The following is a 17,132-nucleotide window of genomic DNA, read 5'->3' as shown; positions in this document are numbered from 1 at the left end:
AAACTCCAATGGGTATGGGACAGTCTGCTCAACCTGAATGCAATTATGTCCTTTTTAAGGTAAGGAGACCAAAACTGTGCGCAGTACTCTAGGTGTGGTCTAATAAATCCCTGTACATAAGTTTCCTACTTTCATTTTCTATTCCCCTTGCAATAAAAACCAACGCTGCATCAGCTTTCCTAATCATTTGCTTTTTCCTAATCTCTAGTCTTTTATCATTCCTGTGCGAGGACACCAGATCCCTCTGTATCTCTGAGTTCTGATATGATTCTTCAATTAAATAGTATACTGCTTTTTCCTTCTTCTTGCCAAAGTGGGCAAGTTACCATTTACTCACATTTGCTCACTCAATCTGTCTATACCCCTTTATAGACTCTATTCCTCACGTTTCTTGTGGGGGGCATGTTTAAAATTCAGCTCTGTTTTACCCGGTGCCTACTTGTCTGCAAATCGAGTAGCTTATGTGCTGAGAATGCAGGCTAATGATTGATTTTGGCTGGGGATTTATTTGTTTTCATCTGAGTTGATCTATTTTTATTTGTTTTTGTCCCTGGGGTTTCAGAGTAGGTTGATTGACAGAGTCATGTATTTAAGGGGAGGAGCTAAGCGTACAAAAGAAACAAGTATTTACTTCAGGGTACTGAAAGAAACAAGAAGACTCTCTCTCTCTCTAGAAGTTGCTGAATGGGACCTGCTAGGAGAAAAAGATCTCTCTCTCTCTCTCTCTCTCTCTCTCTCTCTGTTTTTCTCTCCAGATGTGTTCTGGAGGCTTAAGGATTGGCAGCTCAAGCAAAGGCGCGTAAACCTGTGTGTCACTAACTGACTTTGAAGAGGAGTTTAAAACTATGAAAGGAATATTGCTTGAATTTGACCCAATAGAGATAAGTTAGCAGTTAAGAACTGTAACTTGTCATGTTTAAGTATTGTTCAATTGGTAAATGTTAAGCTAATTCATTTTTAAATAATCTGTATTGTTAAATAAAGTTTCTTTTGGTAAAAGCTTCCTAGTGTGTCAATAAAATCACACCTGGAATGAAACACCTTACTCTCACCAGATCCCAACAGTTTGCCAACATAGCAAACAGTTGGGATCTAGTCTACTTTCATAATATACCTCGGCATTTCTGATCTGCAACCTTAACAGATAAATATGAGATTATCCACTTTGGTAGCAAGAACAGGAAGGCAGATTATTACCTGAATGGCTACAAATTGAGAGGGGAATGTGCAACAAAACCTGGATGTCTTTTTACACCAGCCGCTGAAAGTAAGGGTGCAGGTACAGCACATGGTGACGAAGGCAAATGGTATGTTGGCCTTCATAGTGATGTGAGCGCAGGAGCAGAGATATCTTACTGCAGTTACACAGGGCCTTGGTGAGGCCAGACCTGGAATATTATGTGCAGTCTTAGCCTCCTTATCTGAGGAAGGATTTTCTTACGATGGAGGGAGTGCAGTGAAGGTTTACCAGACTGATTCCTGGGATGATGGGACTGTTGTATGAGGGGAGACAGGGTTGTGTTTGCTGGACTTCAGAAAAATGAGGGAGGATCTCATAGAAATCTGTAACATTCTAACAGGGTAGATACAGGAAAGATTTCCGGATGGCAGAGGAGTCCAGAAGCAGTGGGTCACAGTCTAAGGATACTGGATAAACCTTTTAGAACTGAGGTTAGGAGAAATTTCTTCACCCAGAGAGTGATGAGCTGTGGAATTCATTGCCACAAGAAGTAGTTAATTCCAAAACATTGAATATATTCAAGGAGTTAGATACCGTCCTTGGGGCTAAAGGGATCAAAGGATATTGGGGGGGGGGGGGTTCTGTTTGGAACAGATTACTGGGTTGGATGATCAGTCATGATCATAATGAATGATGCAATAGGCTCGAAAGATGGAATGGCCTACTCCTATTTTCCACATTTTTATGTGACTCACTTTTCCTTACTCTCAGCTTCATTTTATAGCTAACCAATACTCTATTTGTGCTAATTTATGTTACCTACTGCACTGTGAGCTCTTATTTTGTGTGGTAACAAGACAGGAATATAAAAAAGTCAAATGGCACACTTAATAGCTGTGAGGGGAGAGAGTGAGAGATGAGTAATTGAGTGAGTAGAGTTTATAATAGGGGGAGTGAACTTGCTCTTGGAGGAGCTGACTCAATCAGCATGTTCCGTGCTTTGTTCCTTTCCTCTTTTCTTTCCTTCAGGATTCTCTCCTTGTCCCCGCAATGTTGCCAGCAGCTCCCTGGATTTTGCCCATCACTGCCAACCCCTGGCTGCACTGTGGCATCTCACCTTATCGCCCATTTCTTCCATGTTCAAGTCTAGACTGCAATCAGTATTGGGATCTTGATGCACTTCATGTTGTTATTTCTGGTTAGATGTGACATCACTGGTAGATTGGACACTTTCTTCTTGTGTTGCCATAATTGAAATTCATTGGAAAGTGCAGCCTGCGGAAATGTGCCTTACAGTGAGGCTATTTGGCTGGGGATGGCAGCCATGGCATGGGAATTGGTTTCAATCTCCCTGAGCTTGAGAGGGGGAAAGTCTGCCGGTGTTCACTTGTCTCAACAGTAAATGAGTTGGGAGAGGTGATTAGTCACATGTTGTAATTAAGAGAATGTGGCAACGAAGTTTCACACAGGAAGATCCTGCAATCAGCCATGTTATAATGAGCCGGTAATCTGTTTTAGTGATGTTGATTGAGAGATGAATTTTGACTGTGCCAGAAGGGAGAACATCCCCAGCTCGTCTTACTGTGGAGTCTTTCACATCCAATTGAGATAGTAACGTCAAAGATGGAACCTCTGACATTGCAGCACTCACCCCGCACAACTCTGAAAATGTCAGCCTGAATTTTATACTCAAATCTCTGGAATTGGAGCTCGAACTTAACAACCTTCGTGCTCTCGGCTGAGCCACAGCAGATACCTGACTGAAGGATGCTGACAATGCAGCTACCTTCCAGTGGCAGTCAGAGGAGTCAGGATGGAGAAAGGGAAAAAAGAAGAAAGTGAAGGTTTCATGTTGTCAGAAATCAGAGTGTGCTTTTGGTATGGGCTCCAGACTTGACGTGGAACTGTGTTGACATCCTGTCTCATTTAATGATAGGAGAATGCAGTTCACAGCTGCCTCTGCACATCAAAGCCTGAGGCTGTTACACACACACCGACAGCCCTTGATTGAAATTTCACATACCCTTTACAGAGCAGTCAAGCAAAAGATATGTGTATTGTGCTATTATCATATAAATATATTCTTTGAGTTGTTAGTGGAATATTTGTATGCCCAATGCCTCTGTCAGCATTCTGTACTTTTAAATAGATTATTAGCTTCCTGGAGGGTCTATAGGTACATCAGCAATGTGGTAAGGTCTCTTCACACCCTGGGCCCAGGTCAGTGCCGAGGCACCCGATCCTGGCTGGGGTCGCGGTAGGAGTGCTCCAGTTATCCTAGGAGGGGAGGAATTGGCCTAGGCCCCAGCTGGCTTTTGATAAAAGTATAACAAAAGGAACTGCTTCCACTACCTGGTGAGCCAGTAACTGGAGGGAGCTAAGCAGAATTCCTTCTTTGCACATTTGGAGGCATTGGTAGCAACTTTTCAAAAGTGACTTTGAAAAGGGGATTGGTTAAACACTAAATAAACCTCATGTAAAAGTCAGTCTTAGTTTTCAGGGATCAATTCCCATTGGCTGCCCTGCTCCCCCACCCATCTACCAATCCTTCCAAGAGCCCTTCGTGCTCTCTGTAAAAATGGTGATACAGAGGAGACGCTTTCCAGGAAAGCCCTGGCCTTAACCCTGCTTGTCTGTGATAGCTTCTTAAACTGATGTTCCACTAACATCGCCGTCGCAGACATCCCGTTCACAGTGACCCCCAAAGAGACACAGCGATGCCCAAACTATCTGAAGATCTCACCCCACTGCTGGAACAAGACGACCAGTCCAACTGTGACGAAGCAGACCTCATCATTATTCGCCCATTCATGTCATAACAACAGGCCAAGGGGAGCTAGCCAATTAGCAGACTCAGCTAGATATCCAATCTATGTGCTGGATGCTGTATGAGCTCAAATCAAACACGCATATAAACCCCTCCAGTGGTAATTATATAAAAGATAACTCAACTTTTTGCCTAAAGAATTATTCTCAAGAATTCAGGTTTTATATGGGTATTCATGGTGCATGAAAAGAATTTTAAGTCTGTTGAAAATAGCAAGATGGGGTAGGCTTAATTAAATATCTCTTTCAAAGACAGGCACATGTACAATGGGCTGAATGGCCTCTTTTCCTGCTATATTCTACAATTCCACTGACTAACACTGTCAAATGTAGAAGCATTTAGTGCCCATCCCTAATTGCCTTGAAAAGGTGGTGGTGAGCTGCTGCCTTGAACCATATCAATATTGTAACTAGAGGTTGGGGTTCTGTAGCAAATAACTCACCTCGTGACTCCCTAAAGTTTGCCCACCGTCTACAAGATTCAACTCAGGGTCGTAATGGAATAATCTCCACTTGCCTCGATGAGTGCAGGGTTCTTGAACCCTGTGGAGTAGGTACATCCACAATGAATTAGGGAGTTCCAGGATTCAGACTCAGCGACAGTGAAGGAACAGAGTATATTTTCAAATCAGGATGATGGGCAGCTTGAATGGGAAGTTGCAGATAATGGTGTTCCCATGTATCTGCTGCCCTTGTTCTTTTAGGTGGTAGTGATCACAGGTTTGAAAGCAACAGTTGAAGGAGCATTTGTGAGTTGTTACACTGCATCTTGTGGATGGTACACGCAGCTACCACTGTGTGTCAGTGAGGTAGAGAATTAATGTTTGAGGTGTGTATGATATGCCAATCAAACAAGCTGCTTTGTGCTAGATGTTGTCAAGTTTCTTGAGTGTTGTTGAAATTGCACTCATTCAGACAAGTGGAGATTATTCCATCACATTCCTGACTTGAATCTTGTAGATGTGGGCAAACTTTAGGGAGTCACAAGGTGTGTTACTTGCTACAGAATCCCAGCCTTTGGCAGATCCTTGTAGTTCCAGTATTGATATGGCTGATCGCGTTCAGTTTCTGGTTAATGATAACCCCCAGGACATTGATATCCTGTTTGGACATGGATAAGGGAAAGATTGTGCTCACCTGTGGTGCATGGTGGCATAGTGGGTAGCACTGCTGTCTTTCAGCACCAGGGATCGGGGTTTGATTCTGCCCTGAGTATTTGTCTGTGTGGACTTTACACATTCCGTGTCGAAGGACGTACATTTTTGATGAGTTAGCCATGGTAAATAATCCCTCAGTTTTGCTGCATCCATGTGTGGTGCATTAGAGAAACCGAAGAGGGTTTGACCTGTGCATCGCCAAGGTGCAGAAAGGTTGAGAGAGAGCTGATGCCCCTGGACAGTGGAATGTCCTTTCCATCACTCCTTGTCTGATCCGATTGAGAGAAAGGCTGCTGGGCTGCTGCTGAACTGAGGTAGCACATTCAGGAGTAAAGAATTGCCCCTTTTAGCTTTTGCTGCGATCTGATTGATTACACTCACTCACTAGAACTACACCAACTGTGTTGATTATTGTCAGCCCGAAAGCACCAGCTGACTTGGGCAAATTTCTCTGCATACATCCACACACACACAAACACACACACACACACACACACACATACATATATAGTTTAACATCTCATAGAATTATAGAATCATACAGCGCAGAAGGAGGCATTTGGCCCATCTAGTTTGCACCAACTACAATCCCATCCAGATCCTATTGCCATAGCCCCATATATTTACCTTAGCTAGCCCCCCGACACTAAGGGTCAATTTAGCATGGCCAATCCACCTAACTCGTACATCTTTGGAGAGTGGATGGAAACCAGAGCATCTGGAAGAAACCCACGCAGACATAGGGAGAATGTGCAAACTCTACACAGACAGTCACCAGAGGCTGGAATTGAGGCAGCAGTGCCAACCACTGTGCCACCGTGCCATGCCATGATTTTATAACATCTCGTCAGAGAAATCCTCCCCTCGCCCACCCTCTCACCCAGACAGTGAAGCACTCCTTCAGTCCTACTGCTTGGTGTGGCAGCCTGATCTCTGGAGTGAGAGGACTACCGACTGAATCTGATCCCCGCTCTTTAACCAATAAGGTCACTGTTTAGCAGTTGGAAACTTCAGCACCCGCACCCACTCAGTTTGAAGGTGCGGAGATGCCTTGTAGTGTTGCTGAGGCTAAGATCGACTTGTACCCAGCTCTTTGTGCTGTGTATGATTAATACCTATGCAAATCAGGTTAATTAAGGACAGACTTTCATCTAAAGCTTAAAATAAAGTCCAACTTTGAGATTGAAGGATCTATTCTTCGTAGCTTGTGATGAATATATATGAATGAATTATGCTAATTAAATCTAATTTGCCAGCATGCAAAATGAGGCTGTGGCTATTCCTGTGGCACCACATAGGAGCAAAACTAATTGGGGACATGTAGACACAGTGACGAGGAATCTGAATTACTGTGATACAGAAATACTGAATGATTTGATGATTCTATCATTTTATAAAAATCTAAATAGTGATATTGTATAGAAATGTGCGCAGCTTTTGATTTGTCACTTTTTCTTATTCACAATGAAGTTACACTAGCTTCCTCACTGTCTCCTGTATTATTCCAGACCAGATGTTGTGATGTTTCTAAAACGCAGACTGATTGCTCCTGAGGAACTAATCTCTGTAAAAGGGAGTTTGCTATTACCTGCAGGAATTTCAAAATTGTGAAGTGGAATCAAAATGATTCAAGTGACTCAGCTGTGGTATTGTGTCTCCTTTAGCTGCTGCTGTCTAGTGGAGTACAGCTATCCGCAAACCTCTTGCTTGAACCCCAGCCAATGTCCTCTCTAGATGGTACCAACTGTAACTCAGTGGGTTAGCGCTCTCACCTGTGACTTAGGCAGTCGTGGTTTCAAGTTTCACTCCAGAGACTTGAGCCTACAGTTCAGGTACTGAGGGAATGCTGCACTGTCTGTCAGATAGAATTTAAGCCAGAAGCCCATCTGCTTTATCGGGTGGATATAAAAGATCTCAGGATAGGCTTTTGATAAAGGGCAGAGGATCTTATGTCCTGGATCAGTATCTATTCCTCAGTCAACATCACGAATAGATTATTTGGTCATGATCTTGCTGTGCACAAATAGATTGCTGCCTTTCCTATATTAAAACAATGACTGCACTTCAAAAGTTGTAAAGCATTTCAGGATATCCAGATGTCATGAACCGTGCTTTGGGAAGGCAAACTTTTATTTCTCTTTCAAACTGTCACAGCCAAGCCCAATCTGTCCTGACTTCCACCTGTGAGTAGCTGTTAGCAATCAGGAGTGGCATCCCTCACTGAGTTTTCTTTTTCTTGCTCTGGAATATTGATTTGATTTACTTCATTATTGTCACATGTAGTATACAGCGAAAAGTATTGTTTCTTGCACGCTATACAGACAAAGCATACCGTTCATAGAGAAGGGAAGGAAATGATGCAGAATGTAGTGTTACAATCATAGCTAGGGTGCAGAGAAAGATCAACTTAGTGCGAGGTAGGTCCGTTCAAAAGTCTGATGGCAGCAGGGAAGAAGCTCTTTGAGTCGGTTGGTACATGACCTCAGACTTCTGTATCTTTTTCCTGACAGAATGTCTGGGGTGCGTGGGGTGCTTGATTGTGCTGACTGTTTTTAGGAGGCAATGGGGAGTGTAAACAAAGTCAGTGGATGGGAGGCTAGTTTGCATGATGGACTGGGCTACATTCATGACCTTTTGTAGTTCTTTGCAGTCTTGTTTTGAGCAGGAACCATACCAAGCTGTGATACAACCAGAAAAATTGCTTTCTATAGTGCATCTGTAGATGTTGTTGAGAGTTGTAACTGATATACCAAATTTCCTTCGTCTTCTGAGAAAGTAGTGGGATTTCTTAACTATAATGTCAGCATGAGGGGAACCAGGACATGATGTTGGTGATCTGGGCACCTAAAAACCTGAAGCTCTCGATCATTTCTACTTCGTCCTCATTGATGTAGGCAGGGGCATGCCCTCTACTACACTTCCTGAAGTTGATGAATATCTCCTTCATTTTGTTGACATTGAGGAAGAGATTATTGTCGTCGCACCGGTTCACCAGGTTCCCTATCCCTTTACTGCACTGTGCCTCAACATTTTTTGAGATCCAACCCACAACGGTGGTGTCATCAGCAAACTTGAAGATCAAGTACAATTATATCAATTATGTGGACAGATTGGAGAAGCTGGGGTTGTCCTCTTTGGAGAAGAGAGGATTGAGAGACTTGATAGAAGTGATCAAAGCCATAACGGGTCTAGACAGATTGGTTAGAGAGAAATTGTTCCCAGTCACAGAAGGATCGCGATCCAGAAGAGACCAATTAAAGGAAATGTGGCAATGTGAGGAAAAACCTCTTCATGCAATGAGTGATTAGGATATGGAATGGACTGCCCAAGAGTGTGCTGGAGGTAGGTTCAACTCATGAATTTCAAAAGGGACTTGGAGGAGAACTGAAGAGAGAAATTTGAAGGGCTATGTTGACAGGGTGAGGAGGAGACTGGTTGAATGCCTGTTGCAAAGAGCTAGCATGGACTTGAAGGGCTGAATGGCCTCCTCCTATGTTGTAACCATTCAGTGATTCAATCATCTGTTTCTGGGATCATCAGCCATGATCAAGGTGAATGGCTGAGAAGGCTTGAAGGGCTGAATGGTCTACTCCTACTTCGAGTTTCTATGTAATCTATGTCATCTAACTCAGCACAGACTGGTGATCGATTCTTGAAATGTCAGCTTTGTGGTACTTTGACACATTTGACTGGTTCCCTTGTTAGCCAGGTTGCTTGTTTCCCCCTTTCTGATACTGTGATTACTAGAGCCAGAGGGCACAACCTCAGGGTAAAGTGGCGATCCTTTAAAACTGAGATGAGGAGGAATTTCTTCAGCCAGAGAGTGGTGAATCTGTGGAACTCTCTGCTGCAGAAGGATGTGGAGGCCAGGTCATTGAGTGTCTTTAAGACAGAGATAGATAGGATCATGATTGAAAAGAGGTTATGGGGAAAGGCAGGAGAATGGGGATGAAAAAGATATCAGCCATGATTGAATGCTGGAGCAGACTCGATGGGCTGAGTGGCCTAATTCTGCTGCTATGCCTTATGGTCTTATTCTTTGTATTTTCAGAATTTATTATGAAAGATACCCCAGTACAGCAACTCTCCTGTTCATTAGAAGAAATAAAAACAATTGATGTTTTTCCCAGTTCCATGTGTGCTGGTTAACTTTCCTTTTTATCCATTTTTTCCTTTAAAAGTGAAAGAAGAATTGGTGCTGAAACCAGTAGAGCATCGTATTTGGGCAGTGTCCAAAATCCAGTTAGAAGGTTGCCACAGTCTGAACCTCTGAAGATTCTTGAGCACACAGCAGTAGTGTCAAACCAACTGCATTGTTAATAGCCTCTTGTTGCTGCTGTACTGAATGATAAAGGAAAAAGAAAACATTCTATCCTTGTTGCACGTTATCAGATTTTTGAGTAGCAGTAGTAGTGGGAAAAGACACAAAAGTCTGAGGTCACATACAAACCAATTGAAGAACAGCTTCTTCCCTATTGCCATCAGACCTTTGAATGGACCTACCTTGCATTAAGTTGATCTTTCTCTACACCCTACCGTTGTAGTGGAGAATTTCTTGTTTCCCGAGCTGTGATAGTAAAAAAAGTTTGCTTTTTTAAAAATCAAATAGTTTTTATTATCACAAGACTGCATGCAGTTTATGGCCGAATCTTGGAAACAGAGAACAGTCCACACTAACTGCTGATTCTATCCCAAGACCGCGCCCACTACAAGGATCAATTCAATAATTATACCTTTTCTTATCAGCTTGCATGATTTTAGTAATAGAAGCAGTGGTACATCGAACAAAACAAATTCTGTGACTCCCTCATCCCTGACCTTGGTTCTGTGACTCCTTTATGCCTTGTTTTCTGTAATAAACAAATTCTGCGACTCCATCATCCCTGACCTTATCTAATGTCTCGTATGTTATCTCACGGTATATGGAGTCAACCTTGTTAAGACAGGCTTTCCTGGTGATAATCATGTCTCACTCAGGCTGTGCAGTCAACCTTATCAAAACAGACTGAGGCCAACCATTTGGCCTTCTCGTTGTAGTCATTTCTTTGTTCAGAATCAGCCAGTTTTACAGGGGTCTGGCAATTTGAAATGGCTTGGTCTGCTGTCCTTACTTCATACAAAACACTTGACCATTTTTCCCATCATGCAACTGCTTCATTCATACGCTACCACACTACTATGAATGTAACATTACATTCTGTGCCCTCTCTTGCCCTTCTCTATGGTATGCTTTGTATAGTGTGCAAGAAACAATGCTTCTCACTGTATACCAACCCAAGTGACAATAATAAATCAAATCAAATAAACGGACCTGAGCTGGGTAAGCTAATTATTTGTTTATCATTTAGATAGGTTAGGTAAAGAGGAACTGTTCCCAATGGCTGAAGAGTTGAGATCAAAAGTTATAGACTTAATGTGATTGGCAAAAGAAGCAGAGGCAATATGGCCAAATACTTTTTAACACAGCCAGTGATTAGGACTTGGAAAGCAGTGTCCGATAGATTTGATTTGATTTATTATTGTCACATGTATTAGTATACAGTGAAAAGGATTGTTTTTTGCGTGCTATACAGACAAAGCATACCATTCATAGAGAAGGAAATGAGAGTGCAGAATGAGTGTTCCAGTCATAGCTAGGGTGTAGAGAAAGATCAACTTATGCGAAGTATGTCCATTCAAAAGTCTGACACCAGCAGGGAAGAAGCTGTTCTTGAGTCGGTTGTTATGTGACGTCAGACTTTTTGTATCTTTTTCCTGATGGAAGAAGGTGGAAGAGAGAATGCCCAGGGAGCATGGGGTCCTTTATTATGCTGGCTGCTTCACCACGGCAGTGGGAAGTGTAGACAGAGTCAATGGATGGGAGGCTGGTTTGAATAACGGTTTGGGTTACGTCACAACCATTTGTAGTTCCTTGTGGCCTTAGACAGAGCAGGAGCCATACCAATCTGTGATAGAACCAGAAAGAATGCTTTCTATGGTGCATCTGTAAAAGTTGGTGAGAGTTATAGCTGACATGCCAAATTTCCTTAGTCTTCTGAGAAAGTGGAGGTGTTGTTGGGCTTTCTTAGTTATAGTGTCAGCATTGGGAACCAGGACAGGATCAGGATAGGGTGAAGGATACAGATTCAATAGTGGCTTTCAAAAGGGAAATGGATAAACACTTGAAGAAGAAAAAATTGCAGTGTTTTAGGGAAGGGGACTTCCCTTCAAAAAAATCGGCACAGACCTGATGGACTGAATGGTCTTCTGAATTATGCTTGTTTGCTGGATATATGAGCTTCAGCCACAATACATCTCAAAGCTTAATTTATTATCTTTCAGATCTAATGGTGGAATTTATGGTCACGCACATGATGAAGGAATTCCCCATGGATCTTTACATGTAAGTTGAGCATTTCTTTATTGCACCCCCTCCCGCCACCCGACCCTCCAAAATATTTATCCCTCCTGCTTACCAGAGTCACCTTACCAAAGCATTCTGCCAGACTAATCGTGCACATTGGGAGGCTGTTGGCAGGCAACATCATCTAAAGTCCACAGGACTCTCTGGACATTGATCAGGATACAAAGAATGTGACTGATAAATTTTCCTTTTGAATTAGCGACCCTGAAAGCAGTTCATACCCATGTATGATCAGCTGGCCTGTTCCATTTATACGCTTAGTGCAATACTGGTTGGGGCATTTGAGAATCAGTGAGGATTGTGAGAGTACCAATGATGACATTTGTTGGATCTCTTGGAGTGGATTAATTATAGTCCCAAAAGCTCAAATACATGTGAGCATTATTGAGCACAGCTTGACTCTTTAATACACTTATTGTCACCACAATAATTCTGCAGCTGTTCATCTGCTGTGGGAGCTTTTAATTCATTACATTAGCCACATTAGCTGCCAAAAATTGTCCTGTCACCACCCGCAGTGTTGAACCAGTACCTTAATCTGCTCTTTCTCCGATTTCCCTTTGTATTATATCAGAGCTTATTTTGTCCTGAGAGCCACCTTCACTCAATCCCGGTAAACTGTTTACCACCCAACTTCCCTTTGTAATTTCCATGCTATCTGACGTGGTAAATGGTTTCCACTCCAGATATTGCACACAAAGTTCTTGAACATGATGATGCCTCCAAATCTGTGCTCATCTTTCCTGCAGCTCCATCAGATCAAATTCCCTGCTCCCATGCCCACGTGTCTGTCCTGGGCCTGCTGCAATGTTCCAGTGAAGCTCAACACAAACTGGAGGAACAGCATCTCATCTTCCGGCTAGGCACTATACAATCTTCTGGCCTCAACATCGAATTCAACAACTTCAAATGATTAGCTCTATCCCACCTCGAGCCCTTTGTTTTCAATTTATTTCATTTTTTACTGTTCTCTATCTTTTATTTCTTTATTGTCTTTCTTCATTTTTCTTCCCCCCCCACAGTTTATCTTCCCACTTTATCCCCTCTTTCCTTACCTTGTCTCTCCCTTTGCTTCCCCTTCCCCCCCTTTTCTAAATTTTATCTCTCTCCCATCCTTTCTCTCTCCACCACCACCCCCCCCCAACCATTGTCATCTATCACAGTTTACCCGATTTCAGTTTCTCTGCCATTTGGCCATTCACACCCTTTATTCTCTTGATGGGCTGCCATTAGCAGCCTTTCCCCTTGTTCTTGTGGCTATGACTCATCTTTCATTCCCTCACCCTGCCGCATAAATATCTCCCACTTTCTATGCCTTTTAGTTTTGACAAAGGGTCATCTGGACTCAAAACATCAGCTCTTTTCTCCCCTTACAGACGCTGCCAGACCAGCTGAGATTTTCCAACATTTTCTTTTTTGGTTTCAGATTCCAGCATCTGCAGCAATTTGCTTTTATTCAAATCAAATTTCCCAGCTCTGCACGGCAGCTAATCAAAACAGCAACAATAGCAAAGTCCTCTTACTGGGGCTATGATGCAATATTCCTTGATGTGGGTATGCCGGCGTTGGACTGGCGTAAACACAGTAAAAAGTCTGACAACACCAGGTTTTAGTCCCCGGCTTGTGAGAATATTATCAAATAAATAGGTTGGACTAAAACCTGGTGTTGTCAGACTTTTTATTGCAATATTCCTTGCCATACTCCTGAACTCTCTGCAATCCTCCTCCTACACCTTTCCTCTATTGTCCTGCCCTTTTGCAGCTTCACAATTATTTATACAATAGTGGGCAGAATATCTTCAGTGACCTCTTTTTCTGCCCCTGCACTGTTACCTCTCAGGTGCTTTTGGCCCTCTGTTGCAATCTCATTTATTTCCTGTGTCTTGATGATATGGGGTAACCTTCTGTATTTATTATGCTAACAGCACCCAGCCCTTCCACATAAGCAAAATACTGCAGATGTTAGAAATCCAAAATAAAATAAGAAATGCTGGAAATAGTCAACGTTTTGCGTTCTTTCTGAAACTACCTGACTGAGTAGATACAGTTTTTCATGATGTTTTTATTTCAGACTCCCAGCTCTTCCTCATAACCCGGGTTTGGATCCGAGTCGATTCCCATCTTGGGTCGCTGTCTGTGCGGAGTCTGCACATCTGTCCATGTCTGCATGGGTTTCCTCCGGGTGCTCCAGTTTCTTCGCAGAGTCTGAAAGACATGTTGGTTAGGTTATTGGCTATGTTAAATTCTCCCTTGGTGTACCTGAACAGATGCTGGAGTGTGGCGACTAGGGGATTTTTGTTGCAGTGTTACTGTAAGCCTACACAAAATTGTGACACAATAAATAAAATTTTAAAAATATTTTTCAATCCCTTAGTTCTCAGTCTACGATGAAAGGAAACTAGCAGAGAACATAAACACTGATACCAAAAGCTTCTACAAATATATAAAGAGGAAGAGAATAGCTGAAGTAAATGTTGGCCCTTTAGAGGACGATACTGGTGAGGTATTAACAGGGGACACAGAGATAGCAGAGGCACTGAACCAATTTTCTGCCTCTTTTTTCATGGTAGAGGATAATGAAGATTTTCCAAAAAATTGTCTTAATGCAGAGGAATTTGGTGCAATAACTATCAGTCGGGAGAGGGTATTGAATAAACTGATGAGATTCAAGACAGATGAGTCTCCGGGACCTGATGGCCTGCTCCCTAGGGTATTAAAGGAGGTGGCAGCAGAGATAGTGGATGCACTTGTTGTGATATTTCAAAATGCCTTGGATTTTGGCCGGGTCCTGGTGGATTGGAAACACGCTAATGTGACACCCTTATTCAAAAAGGGAGAGAGGCAAAAAGCAGCAAACTATAGGCCGGTTAGCTTGACTTCTGCAGATGGGAAGTTGCTGGAATCAATCATTAAGGAGGAGGTGAATGAGCATTTGGAAAGGCAAAGCTCAATCCAATATTATCAGCACAGTTTTATGAAGGGAAAGTCATGCTTGACAAACTTGCTTGAATTCTTTGAGGACGTACCCAGCAAGGTGGATAAGGGGGAAACTGTGGATATGATACATCTGGACTTCCCGAAGGCATTTGACAAGTTCATTATCATAGAGATTTACAGCATGGAAACAGGCTCTTCAGCCCAACTTGTCCATACCGCCTTTTTTTTATATCCCAATTGCCCACATTTGGCTCATATCCCTCTATATCCATCATACCCATGCTTTTTAAAAGACAAAATTGTACCGGCCTCTTCTATTACCTTTGGCAGCATGTATCAGACAGTCACCACCCTCTGTGTGAAGAAATTGTCCTTCTGGACACTTCTGTGTCTCTCCCCTCTCATCTTAAACTTACGCCCTCTTGTTTTAGACGCCCTTACCGCATAAGGTGCCACGTAACATACTGATCAGAAGGCGAGATCACAGGGGATTGGGGTAGAGTACTGGATTAGATTGAGGACGGGCTGACTGATGGGTCCTTCTCTGGCTGAAGAAATGTAACTAGTGGGGTGCCACAGGAGTTAGTCCTTGGGCTTCAACTGTTTACAATCTCTATAAATGATCTGCAAGCAGGGATAGAGTGTAACATAGCAACATTTGCAGATGATACTAAAGTAGGTGGAAAAGAAGGCAGTGAAGAGGATATAAAGATTTTACAGATGGATATAGATAGGCTAGAAGAATGATCCAACATTTGGCAGATGGAGTTCAATGTGAATAAGTGTGAAAATATCCATCCCCTCCGCACCCCCGATGCTCTACCCCAATCGCTGGACTCCCTCCCTCAGTTACTCAGCCCGTGGTAGAGTGGCAGTGGGACCTGATTGCCCCCCAGAGGTCCTGCCCCATTTGGCCCCATCCCCATTGCCACTGCCCTATGCCTGGTGGGCAGTGCCAAGCTGCCCCCTGAGCATTGACACTTTGCCCCTTGGATAGCGTTCTTATGTTCTTAGTGCCAGGGAGCCCAGGCTGATACTGCTAACATGGCAATGCCCAGGGGAAACCTCCCCAGCACCTGACCCTCTTGGGGCACTTGATTGTCCCCCTTCACTCCAGCAGGGTCGGCCCACCAGTGGGGAGCTATAGTAAACCCCGGTGGAGTGAACCACTCCTGGTTGGGTGGGGGGGAGGCTAGTGGACCCAGAAATTTCATCCTTGGACCTGCTAATTGAATGTAAAATAGATGGTAATGAACATTTGCATAATTTCTTCCGCTCTGCTCTGATTTCTGGCACGGAGCTGACGGTGCTGGAAATCTGGCTCCAGAGACTCACCAAGGCCATGGCACCCAGTGGGGAGCCAGTGAAAAGGCCTTAGCTCCAGTCTCCTTGCCCGCCATGGTACAAAAGCAGCTCAATGAGATGGAAGAATCACCCTCATAGTTTAGGTTGAATTGCGACCTCCTCAAGATCAAAGCTTTCGTCCTTGTCACTAGTATCACAGATTTTGCTCCCTAGACACCAATTCCAGCTACTGTCTAAGCGGAGCCTGGCTGTTCACATCCTCTGTGTTTGTTCAACCTTGATGTAAGCTTTTAATCCCATAATCCTTCCATTACAAAAACCACCTATTTCCACCTCTCTAACATTGCTGACTCTACATGGCCTCAATTTATCTACAACAGTATCCTTCATCAATATCTTTGTCACCTCCAAACTTGAGCATTCCAAATGTCCTGGTAACTTCCACACACTCCTTCCACCCCTGATCCCCAATCTTTCACCCTCTATAAACTTGTCCAAGCCCTGTACCCTAACTACATCATTCATCATCTCAGTGGTCACTGACCTGCATTGATCTCCATTTCCCAAAGCCTCAGATTTTAAATTTGTACTGAAATCATTTCATGGCTTTGTCCATCCCCATCTGTTCCTGAACCATCGCCATTCTCCTCTGCTGAGTCCTCCACTTCTCTATCTCTGGCTTTTTGTATAGTCATTGCCTCCACAATCTGTTCACCCCACCACTGGCAACTGTGCCTTCAAAACATTTGCTTCGTCTCCATTTTAAATGGACAGCCACTTTTAAACAATGAAGAAGAGAGTGGCCAAGAGGTTTAAGGAGCAAATTTCAAAGTGATCCTGATGATTGAAGGCAGTGAGTGGATTAGGGGAATGTAGAAAAAGCCAGATTCTCCCACAAGAGGAAACATCCTCACCACATCCATCCTATCAAGAACCCTCAGGATTTTACACGTTTCAATCATGTCACCGTTTACTCTTCTAAATTCTAGTGGATGCAAGTCTAGCCTGTTCAACCTTTCCTCTTCAGACAATTCACCCATTCCAGGTATTAGTCTGGCAACCTTCTCTGAACTGTTTCCAACACATTTACATGCTTCCTTAAATAATGCAATCAATACTATACACAGTACTTCAAATGTGGTTTCACTCGTGCCCTGGACAGCCGATCACTACCTTTCCTAACTGCTTGCTGTACCTGCACACTTGCGTTTGTGATTCATGCACTAGGACACCTAGGTCCCTTTACACCTCAGAACTTTGCAATTTCTCACCATTTGGATATTATGCTTTGTTTTATTCTTCCTACCAAAATGGACAATTTCAC

General features: G+C 43.2%; 1 protein-coding gene across 1 annotated transcript in view; it reads left to right on the top strand.

Moving 5' to 3' along the window:
• The window catches only part of armh3 (armadillo like helical domain containing 3), a 170,020-nt gene that overhangs the window by 69,561 nt on the left and 83,327 nt on the right, over positions 1 to 17,132 (top strand). The window contains exon 19 of the mRNA XM_080205969.1: positions 11,485 to 11,545. Within this exon, the coding sequence (XP_080062095.1) occupies positions 11,485 to 11,545 (61 nt within the window). The remainder of the gene's footprint in view (positions 1 to 11,484; positions 11,546 to 17,132) is intronic.

The sequence above is a fragment of the Carcharhinus amblyrhynchos genome, chromosome 17 (assembly GCF_965287045.1).
Source record: "Carcharhinus amblyrhynchos chromosome 17, sCarAmb.v2.hapA, whole genome shotgun sequence".
Taxonomy (NCBI): Eukaryota; Metazoa; Chordata; class Chondrichthyes; order Carcharhiniformes; family Carcharhinidae; genus Carcharhinus; species Carcharhinus amblyrhynchos.
Note: the sequence above shows the minus strand (reverse complement) of the source record. Positions and strands in the feature narration are given on the sequence as shown.